The following is a 24945-nucleotide window of genomic DNA, read 5'->3' on the forward strand; positions in this document are numbered from 1 at the left end:
TTGGTTTGACCAATCCTAAGACTTTTAAGGTATCGTTGCATTTTTGGTGAAAATGTTAAACGCACTCCATTGCTTCACAGTTCTCGCTTATTTCTGGAATCTACTTTTGGGATTCCTGAAAACATCAGAACTTATCAAATCAAGGGAATTATCCAAGAAACAGAATATCGCATTTCTTCAAAAACGAGGGACACGATTAAACAATTATTTTATCGGTACGTAATTTAAAAGAAGAAAAGACAAGGAACTTCGAAAATTCTTGAAGGAATACTACTTAGGACCAAATATCTTCTACGGTTTTTCCTCTCGGAAACCGTACTTCGTCTACGTGAAGAAACGTCCTGTTGCGTCCACGCATAGGATCCTAAAATAATTTAGTTATACTTTCAGAACTCGCCAGCCTCGATAATTCGTCTGTTTCGAATGTCGAATAAAAAACATACATTTTCCTCTCAATTCTGACACAGTATTATCATTAAATCTTATTAAACGCAAAGAGACGAATCATTGAGGCCCTCGATTACGATCAATCTAGTTTCCCATGGTTTTAGCTGTATTTTTTACGGAACATCTTTCGACGCAATCATTACTCTCATAAATGAAAAAAAAAGAAACACTGACCAGGGTGTCTGTCGATGCGTAGCTTAATCGAACCCTTGATAACTCGGTATTCTGTCTAAATCAGACTGCAGTTATGAAAATGCAAGATGAATCTCTTTCTAAAATCCAACAAAAAAATGCAAAGTTTAAAAATCACAAAATTTTCAACTCGCTGCTAAAAAGTCGTTTGTTGTATGTTGATTTAGTTCCTACAGAATTATTTGTTAATACAATTAGCCTTGGAAAGAAAAAGAGATAGCCAACGTTATGGACTGACATTAGCGATAAACGAATTTTAAATAAGTTAATGTTTCAAGTGGCAGTCTCTTGTCTTTTTACAATGACGGTGTTGATAGGCACTCTGACGTACGTGACAATAATCATTTATCAATTAGTTAGTCAAAAGTAAGATACCGAGAAAAAAAGGAAAGACGGAGTATTGAAGTGTTCGCTAAGTGAGTTCGATTTTTGTATTCCTCTTTTTTTTTACGTTGCGAGATACCAGCGTGTACATGAAATAACTTGCGAAGAGTAGGAAAAGGAAGTGGAGGAATCTGTTTGAACACTTTAAATCTCTAACGTGGACACGTCGTGGTTGCGCCGTTTTCATTTAAACTGTTTCCAACTTCAACTTGAATTAAAAGTCGAAGTTGAATGTATATTAAAATAAAGAAGGTTGTATTATTTTTATATATTGTACATATAACAATAATATGACAGTGGAACATTTCTTTGCACAATGTAAAGAACGCCGAAGCCTTAAAACAATTGAACAACTGATCGTGGGAACTGATCTTTTGAATATTGTAAGTGAAATGAATTAGGAAGAGAGAGAGAGAGAGAGAGAGAGAGAGAGAGAGAGAGAGAGAGAGAGAGAGATGACAAATTATAGGAACAATTAAATGATTGTAAATGAATATTACTTAGTGTGCAGTTTAAAGGTTAATTGGTAGAAAAATTATCGTGGAATAAAAACGCTGCAACCACGTCAGTGATAAAGGAAAAAGAAATATGCAAATTCTTGTTGAAAAGCATGAAAACGGTGATTGCAAGCAGTAGCTTAGGATCTAGATGAAAAACACGAAGGAAATGGGACGAGCAAACTGTGACAATACATTATACTGTATAATACGTGTGTTACTTCCGCCAATCCCTTTTATCCTGTAACATAATCACTTATCGAGTGAATAATAACAGCTTTTGCGAGAGGAAGGTATGAGATATCGTTTAGAGAGTACGATCGCATTGAGGAATTGTTTAACGAGATGTTGAATGTAAATAACAATATAAATTCATTTAAGAAGCAAAAAGGACAAGTATTTCTTGGAGAAATTAATTCAAACGCAAGAAGCCAAGTGCTTCTACTTCAGCGGACAGCTTCGAAATATATTCGTGATTTTCTCGTTTTAAAGAGCAATAAATAAATGAAAAAATTACTTGGTTATATGCGCGTCTATATTTGCATGTATAAATATATAAGTTATAAATACCTAACACTCACATATTTATAACTTATACACAATATATTTATATTTATAATATTTATAACTCTCTGTCCACATAGTAGTTGTACAACATACAGAGGTTACAAAAGAAAAGAAGTTTCATTTGGTTTTGTCGCCGCGTCAGGAACAAATATTCACTTCCACAAATATTCCATTCCAGTACAAATTTTTTACGTTTTGAACGAAAATTGTCTATTCTAAAAGAAAAGGAATTCTCCAAGACGGATCTGTGTTAATACTTTTAGAATGATTCGTTTAGAAAAAGTTAATCGTTACTCTTTTGCGCGACCTTTTTTTATAATCATGTCATCCGGAGAGGCAAACAACGTCGTTACAATTCGTAATCGTAGAATGTTTATAAATTCGATAAAAAGTATCGTAAAAAAAGAATATATTTTTAAGGTAATTGCACAACTGATTCAATAAAAAAAAAGTAGTGCCATTTGTAAGTAGTGCCGTTTTAATATTTAATTCCATCGAAACGCCATCGAATCCTTGAGATTTAAACGAGATTCGTGTAATTCGATGAATTCGCATCGAAGCAATAAGATCACGATCTTTTTCTTTAGAATAATTTAAGCGAGTATAATTAAATAAAAAGTATTTTTGAGCGACATACGGTTCGTTGATAACGCGACTTGAGCTAAAAAAAACTTCGCGAAAGAAACCGAGGACATTGTTGCTCGGGTCCAGGCCAAAATCGCGAACAAATTAAATCGTCGACAACCACGCCATCTATGTTAACTAAATTGCTTTCTTAAACTGGCCTCGAACCAACGAGGATCTACGTAAATTTCGGTACAAATAGTATTTGTAATAAATAAAATAATCTAATCAAACGTATTAGTCTATCATTTAAAACAAACTATAATTACATACATATATGTATATATGTACTATACAAATTCTTCTCCATAGAATACATAAAAGAAAATTATGAAAGTTCACAACGATTCTGAATAAAAAAATTCATATAAAATTCGATGTTTATTTTCTAGAAAAAGGAATGGAGACATTTATTACAAGTACTATTTTTACCAGCCCTCCGTTCGCTCATTTTGCCAAATGGCAGGAAACGGTATCGCTATATACGCTCTACGACGTTTTAGTCTTTCGTTTTACGGGTAAAAAGGAGTGTGGAAGAAGGTACAGGATATAAATACAATGATAATCTCACGCGGGCACATATCCCTGCCGTTTTACGAAAAACTGTTCAACGACGGGGTACCGTCCTACCGCCTGTTTCCTCCTTGCACCTATACAAACACGCATATCTACTACGCCTAACTTAATCGCATTCTGCTCGTATAGAACTATATGGTGTATTATATAATATAGTCGCTATCGTATAGTGTTTATGTACAAAGGAGAACTTTCACGTGCTTGCACGGAGCTTCCGTTTTCTCGCTATTATCGAGGCTCCTCCTCGGGAAAACATGCACTAGAACACCTCTCATCGTTTACTGACAAGTATCGTCGTGCAGTTGTTGCACCAAGTAATTGCAAAGGAATAACAGTGAATGGTTTTTACGTCACATCTCATTCACGGAAGCTATTGCAAGGGATCGCAGTAAAAGTCGGTTTAGTAATCGTTTACAAAATGCTTAACATAAATAGTACATCAGCTCTTAATATTGAAAGATTCACAAGAATGGTCAACTATGTCGATAAATAAGAATGTCTTTTCTCTGCATTAATAATATAGAGAGCTAATAACCAGTTTAAAAAATAAAGTCAATTATTCCAATGCAATTTGGTAACCACAAACGCCTCTCAGGGTGCCCAACTTTGGCATTGCACAAAACAGTTACGTACGAACGCTTGCACGAAAAAAGTGGAATGATTTGATATTATTCGCGCCATCGCTTCTCATCTCTATAATTCGTCGATTAAAAAAGAAGACATATTGTTCTCTGCGTATGCGAGACTACAAGGTATACAAAAAAAAAATCTGTTCGATAAAAAAGGAAAAGACAAAGAACGAACCCCCATGTCATTTTTACGCGATTTAAAAAGAATGAGAAACAAAAGACTGGCGAATGGACAAAAACACGCTTCTTCTGAATGAAGAATAAAAGAAAACGTTGCGAAACGTTATCTGACGACCGTTTACATGAGATTCCAGAATATCTTGTCCATCAGAACTCGAGGTACTTACATACGAAAATATTTCTTCTTCGTCTCTTTTGAGCAAAAGACACGTACGAGCATCGTTGTCTTTCCTCGTCGGATACGATTCAATAGAATCGACTTATTGTTCCTCTTATTCTTTTTCGTTCTGGAAATTTTCCGGCCGCTCGCGCGGAACAAGTTAATAATAAATTAATAAATAGAGCTGGAGGACATCGGACAAAATCACAGTTGAAAGCACTGAGAGATTCCTTTCGTAGTCGGAAGTATATCAGTTTGGACGACCACGCTAATTCAGAGACATCGCGCGAACGAAACACGAACTAACAGCATTTCGGCTCTCGCGATATCCTCTTCTTCCCCCGTCGATAATTAGTTGTTTACACCCTAACTTATGGTATTACAGAATAATGCAAAATTACATCGCTAAATTTTGGAATCGCCTCAACGACTCGAGAATCAATTCGAACGTCTTAATTATTCTTGCATAACGTTATATTGGTTTCCCGTGTAAATTCAGATACCTTTCTTGGACTTACCAATTTCCCGAATAACATCTCGACGTTAAAAATTATGCGATCCTCTTTTGTTCTTCTCTCATTCAACTTGTCGAAATTATGTGGAAATTGGTACCCGATTGAATTAATTCGTTCTCGAGGACGTCGTTGGTGATTGAACAATGAGAATTTCTACCGCAATTTGTACGAGTGACACGGTGTTCCATCGTGAGCGATTAAAAACTCGCGATTCGACCAATAAACGTGTCGATCTTCCTTCTAAGGAATCATTCATCAATCGAACCGAGTCAAACGACAGATATGATCGTGTTCTATCGATAGGAGGTCGCGCCGTTATTCCTCGATTATTAATACATGTTTTTCTTTCCTTTTAAATTACTAGATCGGTACCGCTTACGGAAACATACACATCCGTTTACATTAAATACGCAATAGTACATAAATATTACTAGCAAGTGGACTGCCAAGCGAATACTCAATGAATGACGAAGAAAATTGTCCGAAACGTATCACGTATAATCTCTAATTATATAAAACAAACGTAGCTCAAACTGAAGTTGGAAAATTATGCATACCTACTAAGTCGCTTGCCAGTCCATTTTTTATATACGATCAATTTGCCTCGGCGTAGAGTATAATACAATTCTTGGAAAAAAAACGAATGAAAAATTGCGAGAATCAAAGACTAATAAAACGAGCCACGTGACCGTGACAGATTCGTCAGTATTAAAAGAGATTACTGTTTCCGCGTTCGCTATCAGCCTCCTACTCTCGTTTACATACTTATATCGCCTTTTCTTTATTGATTTTCGATAGCGCAAAAAATGTTCGACATCGTTGTATAAATAAATGTACTCAGTGTGCGTGCACATGTATACGTGTGTATGTGTGCTTGGTACTTGTACGTTTCGTCATTTGCGCGAATCATGAATAATTTTTTCTCTCGAAAAGGCCTTGCGAATATTCGATCAAATCGTATTCGTTACTCGACATATTAATCGAACTGGATCATCGTTTGCGGAGAGAGAGAAAAAAAAAAGAGAAAAAAGTGTATTCGCATACCGATTTGTGCGTATCTCAGGACGGGTTTCTCCTCGCTTAAAACCATTCATACTAAAAAAAAAGGAAGAATTATAGTATATATACACGCGAACATCTGGCAAAAAGTAAAAGTGATATCAAAACGCAGACTTTAAACGCTTCCCTAAATGCACCTAATCCCGCTCGAGTCCCATTCGAAGAAGAAATTTTCAACTAATTAGGCAGACAGCGATTACACTGCTCAAAATAATTGGGGTATCTGAACTTTATTTAACTTATATCGAAGATTGGAATTTTCAATACGTGGAAGAATGTGTCAGTAACTGGTACTGAAATCTGAGTATACTTAGATTCAACTGACTACTTTGAGCAATGCAATATGTATTTCGAAATGAAATTGGAAGATTGTCGCTCAACACATTAACCGCAGAAAAATATCGACTCAATCTTAGACCGTGCTTTTGTGTGTGCACGTTGCTCAAAATAATCGGGAGTTTCATTTAATAGAAAACAAGGAAATCAAATAAAGTAGAAGGAATTATTGCGAATATCTTTCAGAGCATTTATCCGTTTGCTGTAAACAGAATACACGATCCTGATTATTTTGAGCACTGTGCGTAATTAATTTCAATTGGAAGGCCGATTGAAAAAATGCCTCTGAAACATTGCTTCAAAAAAACGAAAGAGAATTGTTTCGGTTTTACCAGAGCGTTCCATTCCTCTTAAAATCTATTGCGATACCGCAATTTCCAGGCGTACAATTTCTTTTCCAGTTAATAATTACGCTCTTACTATCATTATCGCGTGTGCACGCGCCCGTCGACTGCACTAAGTACACACAGAGAATTACATGCACGCGACCCTAATTACGGACGCGTAATTGCGCCGCTCGTAAATGTATCTGTGCATTGGCATTACGCACGTGCCAACGTGCGAACGTTGAAATCATGCTTACGCATTTGTATACACCAACCCTGGATGTACATAAAGGCATAAACGTGTCGATTGAATGAAGAGCATTATTCAAATATGGTCGTGAAAGATAATCGTAACAGCTTTCTATGCTCAAGCAATTTCACCAATGCACATCTAATACATTTTTGTATTCAATGCAAAATGCATACAACGAATGCTGCACACGCAAAAATGAACATAGATCTCCAGATCGAATACACGGAAACTCTTCCGGATGTTAAGGATGGAACACGCTGTTTCTCTGTTCCAGACCGGTGTAATGCAACGTGTAATACAACATGGAATTTGCCCGTATAAATACGGGCGTTTGATCAGACAAATACATTTGTGCTGCGTTTCGCGTTGTATTACATACGCCTGAACGCGCTCTTATTGTTACCGCAAACGCATTTGAGTGCACCATCCTCGCGACCAGCGACGCGAGTTTGCCGTTCTTTGCTCTGACAAACCTGAGAAAAAATATGCGTCAGTGTGCTCATAGCAGTGAGAGCGGTCTCCTCTCAGCCGGCACTCTCGCGGACAAGTGCGATTCTTGCGGGATCGCACAGGGAAAAAACGGCGCCACACAGAGCCGTTCACGGAGCCGTTTCTTTCTCGTTCTGTTTCCTGTTTCAAAGCAGCTTCGGGCAGCATCTGAGCGCCCGTCGGCGTCGTCCGCAACGGCGACGTCGCACGGACGACGACGTCGGTTGATTCGCACTGTTCGCGTTCATCTTGGATCAGCTGGCCGGCATCTCCGAGTTCTGGCTCTGCGACAGCTCTAACAGATGGCATTCCGACAACGGTATCTGCCTTGTGCGAGCGCTTTGCTTTTTCTGCGATTCAAAGGATCAGGAAATTAAGACAAAAACTACGATTATTTTATAGAAGCAGTGCTATAAAGTAGACGAAGAAACAGTTAGCCAGTCAAATAGTTGGACATTCTGCTGATATCCAAACTTCGCTTCATATTTAGTGTTTCAACAAATCAGATCCTTGAGAACGCATACATACACACATAGCAAGACCATGAGAAAGGAAGATTCACCTGTCTTCGGAATGGAAAACAGCCTCTGTTCTCGTTATTCGGTGGCGGATGGTTGATCAGCAGATCAGGAGTGGGTGTGTTGTTAGGACCTAGCACATTCAGTTCCTTAAAACACTCAGTCTCTATCATCTGCAACAAAGAGCACAAATTTCACTGTGCAGAAAATAGCATCTCTTTGATCGAACCAGAGTATAAATCTTTGTGATAAGCAGAACTGCACTCGATCAGCATGTGGATCGTTTTCGGAAGCTAAAACGAGTTCGCTTAAACGATAGCAAACCGCCTATGACGCGCGAAGAGCAGTTCTGGCGTGCCATATTTTTCAGCGTAAGCGGAGAAGCTGCTCGATTTTGATGACGCCATCGCACTAACGTGTTCCCCGATTCCCGGCGTTGAAGAGGAACGTTAAAATGCTCACCTCGGTCTGCCACGGGATGGACACGCTGCCTGTATTGAATTTACTGTAGAAGGTGTCATCGGTAGCGTCCAAATTGACACCCTTCACAGTGGAGAACTGCTCGATGTCCAGCACGTCCTTAGCGTACACCGCATGGGGCTACAATCAGAATCGATCAACGATAACGATTTCCATACAGAGAATAAAACAGTCTTTATTTCTGATAGACGTAGTTATTAATATAATAAGGCGGCAACTTTTTAACTCTATCCCGACCATTTTTAGATTAGAAAATTCCTTTGAAGAGGAAAACGTGACCGCGTTGAAAATGACTTGAAGACAACAGCAGGATTGAACAGGAGGAAAAATTCCATCGAATGCATACAGAGTAGTTTGATCTATCAATCTACAAACTTTTTCAGTAAATATAAAAAGGGTATTCTCAAGCACGGTACCAGAACAATTATGTAGCATAAATGCAACATTTTCCAAACAAGACAGTGACGACAAAGTAGAATCGGGTTTGAACGACACCTACTCACATCCGGCACAAACGGCGGGTCCCACATACCGGCCTCTACCCTCTTCCAGTTCAAGCACTGAAAGAAGCTATGCAGCTTCACCTCCTTGGCCCCGTGTCTACCGCACTTGCATCCCAGCCTGTTCTTCGGGCTCTTCTTCAACAACTGCTGGCACAAACTCTTCGCTTCCTCCGTGAACTTGGTGGAATACCTCTCCTGTTCCTCTTTCACCCTCCTATCCACCTCCTCCCGCTTCACCTTCTCCTTTCTGGCGCGAAACGGTGCCTGGCCCTCTATCATCTCGTACAAAAGACATCCAAAGCTGAACCAGTCCGGTGAAAACGTGTACTTCTCATTGTCGATCACCTCTGGCGCCATATATCCAACGGTTCCCACCCTACCTGTCACCATGTCACCCTCCGTGATCTCCACAGCCAATCCAAGGTCGGATATCCTCACGTGACCGTGGTCATCCAGCAAGATATTCTCTGGCTTGCAGTCTCTGTATACGATCCCTTGCAAGTGCAAGTGTTCCAGCCCACAGACTACCTCAGCCGCGTAGAACCTTGCACGGTTGATGTCGAAACCTGGTTCACCGCCCATGTTGTAGATGTGAAACTTCAAATCCCCGCCGTTCATAATGGTCAAGACCAGGCAAAGCGCGTCCTTAGTTTCATACGCGTACGCCAGAGACACGACGAACTTCGAGTTGATCTTTTGCAGAATGTTCTTCTCGATTAGCACCATGGCCTCGCCCTTGCGTTTCTTGATCCGCTTCTTCTCCAATTTCTTGCACGCGTACATCTTGCCTGTCGCCCGTACCTGACAGGCGCAAACCTCGCCGAAACCACCCTTCCCCAGCACTCTGTACATGCGGAAGGTCTTGTACGTGACCGGCTGCGCCTCCAACCATTTCCATTGAAGGTACCTGAGAGGAAGGTTGTGATTGTTAGAATTGATACGGAGGAAGAGTTGATAAGGGACCGCTAAGAGGTATTGTCGGAGACAAATATTTGAGGATTGGGGGACTCTTAATGGGATGCTTTGGCGAGGAGATAAGGATAAGGCTGATTGACTGTTTTGCTGGGGAATTCAGCTGGGAAGCGTTGGTTATTAGTTTAGAGGGTCGTATCTTATTAGGCACTGTTAAATCACTTATGCATACGCATAGAAATTTAGACAAATTAATGTGTTTTGCCCAACAGAATCCAATTTTCAATAAGTGAAAATTCCTTTGTCACTTAGTAAAATGAGAACATCCATTTTCCAAGGGGCAATTCCAGTGTCATAGATCCATCGTTTTCGTGGATTACCTATAGAAATAGAAGCTAGTTTGGAAAGCGGAAAACGGCTCGCCAGCAAGGAAGTTCTTCACGGTCTGCGCGATCTCTACGAATAGCTCCTTGCCGCCAGTGCTTAGCCTCTCCTCGCACTGGGCGATCAACGTGTCGTTCAGGATGTCGACGACCTCCGAGCCCTCCCTCTTCAGGTACTGCTCGAACAGGTCCTTCGCCAGCTCGGTCCGATTCTCGTCCATCTCGATCTCGTACTTCTCGATCGCGTCCAGAAAGAGGTTGTATCGATGATAGGCTGGCTTCTTGTCTTGACAGAACTGCCTGAACAACAACCGTCCGATCGGCTGCTGATCCACCACATAGCTGTACTTGATGTCTGCGTCAATGAAAGGGTTGGATGATTAATGACAAGTCGTTATTGGTTTTCTTCGCGAGTTAAATAACAGTAAGAACTTAAGAGAAACGATCGCGGTAAAGCATTACGAGTGGAAAGAATCGCCGTGCTTGAAGGTCGATTATTCTCCGCAATTATTCGTCACAATTTATCTCACGTGACCACCTGTTACGAAACGTTCCCGATAGCGTGAGTGAACGTTTAAACGGAAAGCCCAGGTGGTTCTTCAGTCGTCGATCATTCGATTAAGCGACGCGTTAATTTCTTCGCGAGCTCTCGATGGACTCCCATCGCTTCTCAATTATGAAACGCCCCAGCTAAGATTTAATCAAGTCGTGCGAGAAATATTCACGCGCGTGTCCACGCCTAAGGCCCCCTTGATAATCGGAGGCCATTTTCAACGCGATTCCACGATCATCGTCAGCGTCTTAAGTCCCGTCGTTCGCTTCTTGATGGATACGATTCCGCTACGATATTAATTATCTTATATTGCTCTATTGGTATGTGGCAATCGAGGAAAATGTTTGTCGTCAATTGAAGAGACGTCAGCTACGAATATTATTAATTAGATAAACGCAATCGTTTCTGAAAACACGAAACACGTAACTCCTTGTCGGTCATTTATCTGGCTATGACCACAAGAAACAAAAAGAAATGTTATCGTGCTCGTGACGTACTTCCTAATATAAAATTAGTTTCGTACAACGGTCAACAAATCTCACCGAAGCTAAGATTTTAACACGTAGCAAGATAATTATTATTTCTTAACTACTTCGTGATGAATAGAACTTAGTTGTTCCAAGTCGACCAGAGATAACACGAAAGTATCCAGTATTCTTCATCTACGGTAGCAAAATAAAATTTCTTATTCATAATACATCCACACTCCGACAAAACAAAATCCATATCAAACAATAAAACCTAATCCAACAAATCCACCGGCAAATAACCAAGGAACTCTCGCGCTTCGCCCGTCTCAGCCGACGATCCATCCAGTTTCAATGACAAAACAGCCCACGAGACACGTTCCTCTGCGATCAATCAACCGTGGCCCATCAATCAGCCGTAATATCGAGCCCGAAGACCAAAGCCTCAGGCGAAGGGCACTCTGGCATCCTGAAAGGAGACACTTTCGACGCCCACAGGCTCTCATCGCGCCTTAATTAACCGGGTAGTAGACAACGAGGATCGAACAGCTTCCCTCATCTTGGTCGCTATAGTCGCGCGTTGCGGCTTTTTCTCGCGTTCGCGTGAGATTCAATAATCCAGCGCGAGGTCGACGAAGGGTCACACGCGCGCTGATTAGCCGCGAGTTTCACAGGGGGGGAAACCAGCTTGGCTAAATCGAGGCTGACGAGCAGATATCGTACCCCAGTTTCGGAAAGAAGCTGGTCGGACGTGTGCGTTAACCCTTTTCACGTTACGCTTTTGTTCGATCACGAGGTCAACAAAGTTTATGGTTGATTAGCGGACTGATGATTCGTTTGTGCAATTTTGCGATTGAACAAGTGGAGCGCGAGACAGAGATTTGTTTCATTCTGTAAACGTATCGCGCGCTTTGGCGGTTCACATCGATGGGATTGGGAGTTCGACCAAAGATTTTAATTGACGTTGTCTCTTCGGGACACGCTCTTCTCTTTCCCCTCCACTCGCCCGCTCTCTCATCCTTTCGCGACTATCCATCTGTTATCGACGTCATTTTGTTATCGTTATCGATCGACGGATTAAAGTAAAGAGGATTAAAGGTTCATCGATCGACCCGCCGTGCATAGATAGAGTCGAAAATAAATAGTATCGCGAGAATCGTCCACGAAAACTCACCCAGCTTATCTTTTAGGCCGATGCACTGTGAGATGTGTGGGAACTGGAGAATCTTTCGCCATTTTTTACTCTTTCCCTTGTTGCTGTCACCACCGCCTGGAAACAAACGAAGCGAATATTAAGGTTAATTAATCGATCGAAGTTATCCTTTGTGGAATATTTTTATACAACTTTTTTACGATTCAGAGATGCTGGAATGTTTATTAATTTCTTTCAAGTGAAACTATTTGTTATTGACGATATTGCTACTACGCCAAGAGAAATAAAGTGGCAAAGGAACAGAGGTTTCTCTGGCCTGAAGCGTTTCAATTATACAATGATTCTCATCTTGCAACAACGGACGCTAATTAAAACTGCATCAGAGGCACGGCATCTGCGATCCGACGTCACAAAGCTGTGTACTGATAATTGGAGAATGATAGCCGGCAATTTCATTTTAATTGATGATATTGTTAGAAGCGACAGAGGAATACAGACTATAAAGACGTCGTTTCGCATTATTAAAAAGACAGATTTATAAAAATAAGAAGAATATTTTCATCGAATTCTTTAATGTATGCTATGAAGATTCCCTGGAGAAATTCACAGACCGTAACTTTGTTTCCGACGTTGAGAATCTTTTTAAATTTCCACCCTTCGATGTCACGCGCATCCCTCTTCGATTCTTCTATCTGCTACGCGCACCCTTCGAGGAGTCACCTCTTTTAAGCAATATCTTCGATCGCACATGTTCGCGATAATATCAGTCTGTGAACCTTCCATTAATAATCCACATAAATTTTACATAAATCAAAAGCTTAATCTATCCTAGAGAAATACTTCGCTCGTGCAATCACACGACTAACATCCGAGCGACTCTTCTTTTCTTAAGTTTCAGCAAAATTTGTTGAAACGCGTTGATATCGGAAAATTAGTAAAACTTAACCCGAATGAAGTATTACTTTTCATTTCAGCTAACATTTAAATAAAATCCGTCTAACCTGAACCCAGCGAAAAATCAATATCTCAACGCTAACAGAAAATTCCCCGACATCCATTTCTTGCCGCACAATTCAGCCGCGGTGGTATCCTCCAATCGACTTTCCAGTTCCAAAAGCATCCTCCTCTTGGTGGAAGAGGAGAGCCGGACAAAAAGGGGACGAAGGAAATTCAGTCCTAACAGCTTCGATCGATCGTCAACGAAAAGAAGGTAGAGGCTTGGGGTGGGATCGTGGAGTCCAGGGTTTTTGCGCCCGCAACCGATCACGTTTCCGCTAGCGTGCACTCGGGGGTTACGGAAGCGTAAAAGAGGGGTTGAATCGCGTCGCGAGATCAGAGAACGTACGTTTCAGGGGTGAATCAGGAGCAACTGTCCTAGCGGAGGATTTCTTGCCTCTTTTCGTTCAATGTCTGGCTTTTCCTACGATCCTCTTCGATAATTGAACGTAGGGGGACATTTCGAGAGTAAATTGAAGCAGGGATATTATTAAAATTAGGGTGTCTTCGAGGATTTCATGACAATAAGAGAATTAACGTGGGCTCGTTTAGTTTCTATTTGGAATTTTACCATGTGCCTTTTTTTTATATTTTGCGGTAATTGAACGCGGTGAAAGTTTGAGAACAAGTTCAATTGGAAATGTTACTGAAGTTGAAATAGCTTAAATTTGGTTCGCTTTATAGTTGCATCGTTTATTGTACGTGCAGAATAATGGTTTTCCAAAGACCATGATAAAATAGTTGAACGATTCTCTGGTTCTCTAAAATACTATTCTTTATCAAAAAATATTGAGCGCGCCATTGAAAGCCGTAACGTATTTCAAGTCATGTAATCAATTGTTATATCACATTCTACAATAAACGCACAAATAGACGGCTCGTAGCATCTATCTGCCTCGTCGTTGTTTTATTCGAGTCCATTCTCGCTGAATTATCATTGCCACAGTATTATTACTGTATTTTCCTCTATTCTGGCTTCAATAAAATAGCGATAACACGATCAGCACTACTCTAAAACATCTTGAGGAGATATATAAATATATGATCGGCAAGAAAAGCCATAAATCGATTAAATCTATTGAAAGCCATTGAACAGGAAAAATAGAATATGGAAAAATAGCTACCGGAAAAGTGAACGAGCAAATCGAAGGTCTGAAAAAGACATGAAAAATTTAAGCAAATCACAAATGCAAATAACGCGACTGATCCTCTTGGTTTAGTTTTTTTCATTTAAAGAGGAATGAAAAAATTCGTGTTAATAAAAAAGTTTAGATAGCGTGAAACAATATTGTGCAATTTTCAACGTTGAAATTCAAAGAGAAAATAGTACAGTCTGAAAAAAATATCCTGAGTTTTTAGTCGCGTGATTCAATCACTGGCATTATATAAAATATAAGTGATTGTGCAAAGCAATGCAATTGTGAACGATAAAGAAAAAAAGAAAAGAAACATTAAACGATGGTATAGTAAAAAAAACTGATACAATAATGTATTTCCACATGAAGATAAAAGTGGAGCAGATACGGTGGTGGTACCGGATAATACCAAACGATATGCCCAGATTTTACGATTTAATATTTCTCCTGCGACCCGTTGTGCGTCAAGAGGAACGTGACGCTTTAAAATAGTCATCGCTCCTTTTTCAGAACTGCAAATGCATCCAGATCACGTTAGCAACTAACGGTACAGAAAAAAGTATATCGTCCATCTCTGATAGTATCGTGCGACCGTAATTGTTAATAAAATTTCAAAAGACCGATTAGAAATGAAGAAAACAATAATTTATAGCCATGAGAAATTCAACGATTGCTAAAGTCGGTGTTTTATTAACGCTCCGAAGCAGTTATTAAAAAACTTGACGCAACGTTGGAACGGTGTTTTAATTTCATATATATTTAGAAACTTGCTGGCACTTCCTTGATTTCTTATAAGTAACGCAGCTACGGAGTTAATTAAACTGTTAAAACAGAGGTGCCAACGGGAAGTCTAGAATTTATTACCAACATTAATCGCACAAGTATTTGCAGAGAAACGGAAGCGTGAAGTATCCAGCTTGAAAAATTCTCTCCAATGCTGTCGTCCTAGCTTTATCATCTAGCGTATATCTGACAGGCTTAAAAAATGCGGAATGAAGTTATTAGAAACAGATTGAATAAGGAGCAAATTTTCGCACGAAACTTCTGGATAATTGTTAACATCATCATTGTTGCAATATTCATTATTTACAAACACCTGCGTTTCATATTAATTATGTGAAACAGTTTATTAGAGAGAAGCGTTGTGCTAACAGGAGAATCCTAGAAATTTCTCAACAAATTCTTTGCGAATAAATCGATCTACAAAAGTTCTAATTAGACCCATAAATTTCTCTCGAGTATCCTCGTTCGCTACTTTTCCAAACTGTGAATTCCTTTAAAAGATCAGCCGGTTTCATTATGAAACCACTGTGCTCGAAAGATAATATTCTCTAATCCAGAAAGTTAATGGATTAAAACAGAAACGACACCCCCGCGGCCAGCAATTAATTCGAACAGGTTCCTTATGTAATTCTCGCAAGCATTCGTTACGTTCTTCTGCAAACACACGTGAGCGCGTCTATATGTTTATAAAGTTCAACGAGGCGATGTGATTACGAGCACATTGGCGTCGTTGGTGCATCACGCCAGCCCATTTACCTACTTCTACACCAGCCACGCAACAGGCTCTCTCTCTCTCTCTTTCTCTCTTTCTTTCTCTCTCGTTCACTTCTTCACGATTCTCAACGCCTCGTCGAAGAATAGGAGAGAGAGTGCTGGTATTTATGCTAATTAAAATTTGCCACTCTGTCAACCCCGCAGGCAACACGCAACACGCCCACTTCCCACGAACGAATCGATGGAATCCTCGCGATTCTCGTCCTTGCCTGCGGTTTATCGCGTTTCGATCGGATGCACCACGGTGGGAGCTTCCCCTCTGCTGAGATTCCTTCGTGGCGCAGATGGTTCGACGTGATTGGGCTGAAGTATGATAAGATTGGTGGAGGCTCCGACGAGGCTTCCGGTGGAGCTCTTCCGTTACGAAGGGAAAATATACTCTTCAATTCAGCGATTTCTTTTAGAAATTCTTTTCCACTTCATTTCCAGGAATTTAGAAAATCATACGAGAGAACCAAATTTTTATAGCTTATAATAATGGCTCCTGACGATGGTTCACAGCAATTCTGAGAAAAATGTTTCTATTGTGAATGACAAGTATTTGGGACATCGAAACGCTATTAAAGATTGTATGGATGTCTAAAAGAACTACTCTGGCATCGTATTTGATCGACGACCAAGGAGCACCTCCGTGCCCCCTGAACCTAGACCACCCCCGAACCAGAATGCACGGAGGGTTGCTCGTGACAGGTTCGCAGGCGCCGCGCGTACACCCGGAACTTCTGTAATCAGTTCGTGCGGCCGTGTTAGAAGTTAGGCTAATTAGTATTCCGCGTGGCGGTATCGCGGAACGCTTTAGGTAAAGGAAAGTTTAGCTTCCTTAACGACACCGCCTCGGGGGCCCTGTATGAAATCTGCAATTACCGACAGTGTGCGCGCTCGTGCACATGCGCACGCTCTCTACCACCCGTGTGTCAATCCTCTGTGCACTTTATTGCACGCGATACAAAGAGCAAGAACGTAATAACGTAAAGTATGCAGTTTAATTAAGGTCCTGCGCTGGCGCGCGTTCTCATTAAGCCATTTGCATGTAAACCATTCGCGCAGAGTAGCCTGAACCCCGCCGCTGCCGGCTGTAACCTCCTCTAATGGCGGCGGAATTTCGAATGCGGCGAATAAATATCCCATGGGAATATTGGACAAACCGATTTGTCGCGAGTAGACCGAGTTCGGCACAACTTTGCAATGTATCCTTGCGCTACTCTCTGGTCGTTGCCAGCAATTTTTATTTCATTACTCCGCGGAAAATCCTTTTCGAAGATCTAGAAACTTGTGTAACGAAGAGTAGTAAGGATTAAACGTACAATGAAAAACAAGACAATCGTGAGATACAATTATCTCAGAACCATTCCCGCTGCGAAGACAATTCGTGGCGCGCTTTATGAAAACTTACGAGCTGTCCACGCGTGAAATTCACCAGCGAACGAAACGGCGCGTTTCGGAAATGAAATAGGAAACGTTTCACGGAATTCACCTCGTTCAAACGCGCGTGTCGGAACGAAATATCATTTGCGTGATTAGAGATATATATCGTTTCCCACTTAATTTCTACAATTTTTATAGGCATACAATGTATAAGTAGTACCTTAGTCTGAGTGAAATATTAAAATGAAAACGTTTCTGTAATACTGTTCCGTGTAAGTATACGTATATATGTACTCTTTGATGTTTCATACGTAGTTCGTGGTAAAATATTTCTGCTCGATTACTGTGTATCTACTTTGCATTCACGTATCATAGTTGAGCGCTATCTCAGCAACGCATGGAAGACATATCGCCGTGCTTACTATAGCTTGGCACACGTGGTGCGTGATAGAACAGCGTTGCATCGCAACAACGAAACAAAACAATTACATAAGAAAGCGTGAAACAAGAAGATACTGCGGAGCAAGAACCGGAAATTTAATGTCAGCGTTGATGATACGGAACGTGGGCTTCATATCGTGAAATTGTATCTATGTAACTCTTGATGCTTAACGCGACGTTTTTTTCGTACTGTTACCGTAGAGGTTCTCAACCTAACGTCAATGAGTACACCTACTCTCGATAAATCAATTACAGTGTTATATTTAAAGGAATATATTATTTCCTGCTTTTACGTTTAATAAAAGAAAGCCCGGTTGAAACTAACCAGACTAATCTCTAAAAGTTAAACTTACGATCAGATACGAACAATAAAAGAACGTGTATATGAATCGCTTCCTGAATGTTACTGGAGGCTATAAATAAGCGTAAGCTCGTCTAAAAGTAAACACGTATACCTAATAACTCGACAAAAGATTCTCACTGAATGGAGTACGCAAATACTTTTACCAGCAGCTGCAGTACTGCCGGTCGAATGACACAGGTGCCATCCACTCGTGGGTAAAGGTAGGTTAGTGACTGCAGAACGGAAGCAGAGAGGCAGAGAGATAGAGAGAGAGAGAGAGAGAGAGAGAGACAACGAAAAACGGGGAACACAAAACCAGACACGAGACAAGGCAACGCGAATAACATTCCAGCAAAGAATACAAACTATGTCCACGCAGCGAATAATGGTACGTGCCGCTTACCTTCTCTCGCTTTGAGGTACACAGTGTTCGCCACAATATTCTCCAACTCCATCAATTCCAGCTTGATCGAGTTTACGCGGCCGAATCGACGGTGAGAAGCCCGTGTGGCGGCTAGCAATAAGGGGAAGAGCGTAGCCCTCGAGCGGAAGTCCGGACGGCTGGTGTAGTTTTCCGGGGTTGATCACCCTGTCGGGCACGGGCAGGCCAGCTCCCATCTGCGGCCCCAGGACACCACCAGGGCCGATCAGTCCCCCCTTCGCCGAGGACCAAGGACAACAGGAAGGACGTCGGACTGGCTGTTGGACGGCTTTCGTCGAGTCGACCCGAGTTCGAGGTTCGAGGTCGTCCGGCGTGGGTCCTGCCGTTCCGTGCTGACACCGGAGGAACCACCTACCGAGTCGACTCGAGTTCGTTGGCCCCCTCTGCCGGTCAAAAACCGACGTTCCCCGCTACAGGGTATATACACGTACGTAGATATCGAGCGTGTAAACCGTGCGCCGAGCGAAACAGGTTACTCAGAACTGGACTTTTCACTTGTCACTGTGTACACTTAATGATTTCCTTCATCCGCGGTACAAGACGCTTCAGGGTCAAGATGCGGCTTTTCGGAGGGACGCTTGTACCAGCGAGCGTCTTCCGTATCGAACGTGGATCCTCGCATTTACAGTGACGCGTGTTCACGAGTTGGCCCTTTTTTATCCGTGACAAAGGAACGCGCCGGAAGAACCTTCATGGGGGAAGCGGCAGTCGGTAAGTCGCACGGGACCAGGCATTCAGAATACGCGCGGCGTATTCGTTCCGCTTGTTTCCGCTGTGCAGACACTTTCCTTCTCTTTTGCTCGCTCGTCCTACGACTGGGGACGATGCTCGATAGCAGCGTGCGTTCACATTTAGTGCAAGGGAAACCAGTCGTAATCATGCGCGACTACGGTCTCGTCGTCTCGTCCCTTTCTTTCCCTTTGAGCGTGCTCCGTTTCGCGTCGCTCGCCTCTTGCTTGAATATCAACGAAGATGATACAGGAGGCACGCCGCTAACGATCGCCTCCGATGATCGTTACAACAGCAGATGCTGGCGGCGTGTTAGCGTGTCATTGTAAAAATGTCACGTGTGTTCCGCGGATTCATGCACGGACACGGCGCTTGTACGCGCGCAGCACGGTGTGCCTTTCACTTTAACGACGGCGCGGGAGATGCCTGCGCATCCGCTAGATCCCTCTTCGTAGATCGTGCCTTTGATCGACGAGAGGATTGAACATCCACAGATTTCGTTTCTGCCTTTCTCCTGTCTATATCCAATCTCGTTATGATATATCGACGTGAGGCTGGGTTTGTTGTTAGAAAACCGTCGTAATTCCGTGCATCAGACGTCGCTCGAGGAAGCAGGAACTTAGTCTTCGGTTTATGGAAGAATCACGAAACTTTATGCTCCGTCTACAAACGAAGACCTTTCTATTTGCAAATTTCCAGTCTCCTTTCATGCGGATGCCACTCCGTCAAGCGTTTAACGTATTCGCCTTCGCACCGATCCCTGATGTACGTTCTGGAATGAGATTTCAGATTGGCCGTGTTATTAGCGTGAAAGGACTCGCGGGCGTCCGCAGTGGCGTAGCCAACCGTCACGGTAGTTCGATTCTCTATTTTTAAAGACCTCGCTCGGCTCAACGCTTGAGGAAAAATTTCCATCACCGCGTTCACGCGAACTCCTTAACCTTGATACAAACGGATCGACGAACGATTGCTACGCAAAGTGTTCGCTACGCCACTGCTCCTACGCCATTCGATCGTCTCCGCGTGGCGTGAGCAGATTTTAAAAATCGCCTATGCTCCTCGTGCCTCCGCCGGTTTATCTGTCTCGCGCAACAGACGCACGCACTTATCGTCGGCGAATTCTGCATGCGAAACTGCACGCGCGCACATGTGCGTGGACATTGCGCGCAGCAGGTGCACTACAGGAGGATAAAGATAACGACGCGACTAACCGCACCGTCTGCGTAATACTCAACGCGGTAATCTAATAACTTTTTTTCAGCGCTTGATTTCCACCGACCGAAACCCTCCTTCTCTCTTGTGCACAATGGTTAACGCGGAAATCGTGCCGCAATACGAATCGATCACTATAATTAATATTTTACTCCACGATACTTGAGATTTGTTCGTACGAACTGTCATTGCTCACGTGTCGATTGGAAATAAAAGGAATTCAAAGATACTCTGATAGAAAAACACCTTAGACGTTGTAATTTACGACTTCCATGACAGCACGTATGCCTCCATACCCTTCGTGTGACCCAATAATGAGTATAGCCGCTGAATCGACTTCCAGCGGAATTGGATTCAAACTAGATGGATTCTCATCAAAATGGATCTTACGGCCTGCTGCATTACACCGGTAAATCCTATTAAACTGCGACGGCTAACGAATGGGTAACCCGACACGGGCTCTAAATTAAGTAACGGGTGAAAAAAGGGAAGAAGTGGGAGGGGCTGGGCGGGTAACTGGTGGAGGAAGAACGACGAAGATCGTTAAAAGTTTTTAAACGTATTTCCTCAATGACGCGATTCCGGTACCGTCGAACCGGATTAGGAAGCGGTAACGACGATAGCGAAACAACAAATATATTAATATGTTCATTACCTCGAAAGAACTAATAACCAGTGGGTGTATTTGCGGTTTCTCTATCTAGCTTAATTGATAAAAGTCATAGGTGCATCGGCACACGCAACTGCAGTAACTACACAATCTGCGTAACTAACGCGATACGTATACGGGCGATCTTCCTTCGATTATCATTACTTTTCGCCGCTTCCCGTTAGTATTATTTTCAAACATCGAATCAAAAGATCGATTACACGATCCAGACGTAATATCGATTCCCGCGTAAACGATCGTGTACTACACGATCGTTCCCCGTCGGTGTTTCGAGGAAAACACCGATCGCATTAATCACCGCACAGACTGGATGGCTCCGGCTTGTTTGTTTGAACAAGGAAAAAGGAAAGCGTCGCTGGTATCTCTAGCCGAGAACAGAAACGAGTTGTGCACGTTTCATAAATACTAAGCTTTGCTGCGCCTCGAAGTTTGTGTCCTCTCGTAACGATGCATTTGCGTGACGGTAACGCTTCAACGTCTCCTTCCCTTCGCTCTCCTTCATCAACCGCTGAAACAATCATCGTGTCGGGAGAAAATAAAACGTTCGCCGCTGCACGGTTAGGTTAGGCTCTGAATACGGGAAATAACGCCACTGTGGGATATTTGTTTTCTGTCGACTAGCTCACGGTGGATTACGTGCGGAAATAGAAACTGCCAATAATCGATCAATCGTGGTGGCCCCCGTCGCGCGTACGCGTATATGTATATATGCACGGGGAGCATTGATATCCGTTAAAAGCACCCGCGACGTGTCAGTAGGTAATGCGTTTCGTACGTAACGAACGGTATATCGCCGGCATAATAGGCGAAGTGAAATAGACGAGGACAGCAGGTACTGAGAGGGTACTGCTAGAGGAAAGTGAAAAAAAAGGAGGGGCGAAACGTGAAAGATAAGCAAGTAACTGGAAAGAAATGTCGGAGAAACGATAGGGATAAACGAAGGCAGAAATGAATTCTTTCGTATCATCGTGAATAGCTCTCTCTGTTGAACAGGAAGAAGCGATCAACAACGCGGCCAGAAGCGACAAAAGTATCAACGATACGCATACCAGGAAGTACGCACCAGTTTCAAATAGTACGGAAATGGAGGTTCATTCCAATGTATGTATATTTTAACCTCCCACCGTAGGCACTTATTTTACCAGCTATTTCGACAGATCAAACAATGGATAATGGTGTAATCGTTCCGATAACCACCGGAACGAATATCTCCGATTGCATTCTGGGAAATAATCCTTAACCAGTTACCAAGGCACTAATAGGATATAAAAATAGACACCGATTTAAATTCAATGATCGTTCCGTCACGTCTCCAAACCATGATTACAAACTACCGATTCGTAATATTTTTATAGTTTTCCTCCACGCCCGACTAGTTAACGTACACGTGCGTGATTTGATGGAAAATTTCAACCGTGAATTACCATTGTCAAGATGCAAATTGTTTACCTATATTTGCCGGCTGCTTGCGTCAGAGAATTTGCAGAAGTAAACACCGAACAATGCAACACCATCGGGAGAGACTCGTATACGAGCCGCGTTCCGGACGAGGTTCCTATACCTGGCCTTTCGGGAAAGTACGTGACGCGACGATACCTCGGGGCTGCACACTTTTCCCTACGGAACAAAGGCAAATTTTCACGGTAACTGTACCCCTCGCAGATAGGGGAGGCTGGATTAAAGAATGTCCGAAGATGAGGCGCGGCGAGAAAAAGCACGCGGCCTGTCGACACGACGTAACAACGATACGAGACACGGAAAGCTCGCCAATGAAAGGGGGCGATTGAATGAGATACAATGAACGCCGATGGCAGCGCGGGCGAGTTCATTGAAAGGGAGAAGGAACTTTTGCCCGCGAATCGAGACGCATTGTGGGAATGGGTAGAGACGCGTGTTTCACCGGTGCACAAAATGCCTCTTGTCCGCGTGCATCAAATTGAAGAATCAAACCGGAGGGAGAAACAGAGGGGACTCTTTGTCCGCCGCAGACTGGAAACACTTACCGTCGCCGCATTATCAGCGAACAGCTTAATTCGACACTGTTGGCATTAACACTGCACGTCCCTCTCTATCTGTTCCGCTTGCAAAAGAATAACAGAGACACGAGTCTGGCTAAATTAATGACAAGGTAAATAATCGCGACTGGTTCGCGGAGTAACGGAGCTTGTGAAAGTAGGGAGCACCTGTTCGACCATGAACTTGAAAATGTTTAGACGCGGGGGACACCCAGAAGCCCGCCTAAATATTCCCGTGATCGAAACGCGAGTCCACTAACGTGCGGTCACGAGAGGCCGGCTTTCGAAATCTGTCACGCGAGAGACAAACACGCGAGCCGAGCCGTGTTTTAGACGTTGCAGCATAAAGACGCGCCTGTGGCAAGAATATCGCCCAATCAGATCTCCGGCTACGGGATCCGCGAGCGATAGATTCGTGTTATGTCGCGAAGGGAAAAGGGAGAAAGCAGGAAAGAAAGATGTGAAAAGAGCGACGCCGTTACCGACAGAGCTATGTCGTACGCTCGGCACGTCACAGGCACGAGTCTTGGCGGCGATGTTTTACGAAACACGAGACAGGCGTAAACGATCTTACAACGCTTTCCATCGATGGCAGATCGGCTGAGGCGGAAGAGCGAGGCATCTACGGTCTCGGTACACCCGGTATAATGTAGCAACGCACACCGATAGCAGAGCACCGCGCGGTCGTAACGGCGGCACGAAGAAAGCGCAATGGCCGACCGCTGCACCTCCGCTGATAGCTTCGATCCTTCTCAGCCACGAGGATGTTTCACACACTTGCTGGAGCTGCCACGGGAATCGACACACGCGCACGACACGCCTTCTCTGAGTCCCTGCAACAGCTAAGGCCGGCGGATATCTTTTTTCCGTTTCACGAGCACAGCCAGGGACGGTTCGTACTGTCCGATCGTATGAACCCGCTGCCACTCGCACCAGACCGCCACGCACCGTCCCGTCCACTGGATAAAAACCGACTGACTGGCATGCTCCGTCTCAAGCCGCGACGCACCGCCGCGGATGAAGAGGTTAAGTGGGGCGGAGGGGACGTGATGTGTCGGGACACCGAGAATGACGCCACCAGCCGGCTAGGGTAGGACAGAGACGCGAAGAGACGCGCGGACCACTTCGATTGGGCGTGGTAGAGTCACTAGGCTCGTCTTCCGATACCGACTGCGGGTGCGATCTCTGCGAACGCCATCTTGCCTTACCCACCAGCGCGCAAATTTAAACACCTTCTCACCGACTCGAACGTGCTTAATATCGCATGCGAAATTTTAGTAATCAAACTATTTGTATAGCTGAACGAAAGGCAATCGATGTACATAATTACTGTGTAGACTCGTTTTCTGCCACATTGCAATGGTTTCCCGTTCGAGTGAGGATTGTAAAGAATGTCGTAAAAATAAAGAATTACTATACCGTTGCAAACGCGTATGGGTCGGTAAAACGATTTCACGATGAAACTAACGAGTCATCGCAATTTGCCTGGCGTTACTCCGCGCTTCTTCAACGACACTTCCACAAACGATTATTGCTTCATAAATCCTGAGCACGATCGCAGCACTATTCGGAAAAGGAATAACAGGATCAAACCGTAACACGCCAGTGTAATGCGTTGGGTTTCCGTTGAAATCTCCGATGTACGATGACACAGCACATATAACAAAGTTGTCCGGTGTATTTGTCACGCCTTTAAAAACCGGCTCTAATTTCGATTCCCCCAGAACTCCCTACAATTGCCCCGTTGGTAAAGAAAAAGAGAAAAGACAGCCTGACCGGGCCATGCGTACAACATTACATCTGAGGTATCAATCATGTATGTCACTAATGGTTGCG

At 43.0% G+C, this 24945-nt stretch overlaps 1 protein-coding gene and 1 long non-coding RNA gene across 8 annotated transcripts; both read right to left on the bottom strand.

The window, feature by feature from the left end:
* Window positions 1-129: 129 nt before the first annotated feature.
* Window positions 130-6334, bottom strand: LOC143427935 (uncharacterized). The gene is made up of 3 exons (XR_013102377.1): window positions 4264-6334; window positions 622-719; window positions 130-364 (listed from the first exon to the last, which is right to left on the bottom strand). It is a non-coding gene; the product is annotated as an uncharacterized LOC143427935 (long non-coding RNA).
* Window positions 6335-7090: 756 nt separating this feature from the next.
* Gprk2 (G protein-coupled receptor kinase 2) lies at window positions 7091-24137 on the bottom strand. 7 transcript variants are annotated; one of them, XM_076903673.1, is made up of 10 exons: window positions 23684-24129; window positions 22544-22711; window positions 21080-21602; window positions 18445-19984; window positions 12225-12320; window positions 10028-10385; window positions 8736-9642; window positions 8215-8352; window positions 7797-7925; window positions 7091-7584 (listed from the first exon to the last, which is right to left on the bottom strand). In XM_076903673.1, exons 4-10 carry the CDS (start codon window positions 18494-18496, stop codon window positions 7489-7491), a joined length of 1776 nt encoding a protein of 591 aa, XP_076759788.1. In that variant the 5' UTR covers window positions 18497-19984; window positions 21080-21602; window positions 22544-22711; window positions 23684-24129; the 3' UTR covers window positions 7091-7488. The 7 variants fall into 7 exon arrangements, 6 of the variants coding, with proteins under 6 accessions (XP_076759788.1, XP_076759791.1, XP_076759787.1 ...); XM_076903676.1 differs by lacking the exon at window positions 21080-21602 and having other exon boundaries at window positions 23771-24129; XM_076903672.1 differs by lacking the exon at window positions 21080-21602.
* Between the last annotated feature and the right edge of the window lie 808 nt (window positions 24138-24945).

The sequence above is a fragment of the Xylocopa sonorina genome, chromosome 10 (genome assembly GCF_050948175.1).
Source record: "Xylocopa sonorina isolate GNS202 chromosome 10, iyXylSono1_principal, whole genome shotgun sequence".
In the NCBI taxonomy this organism is placed as follows: Eukaryota; Metazoa; Arthropoda; class Insecta; order Hymenoptera; family Apidae; genus Xylocopa; species Xylocopa sonorina.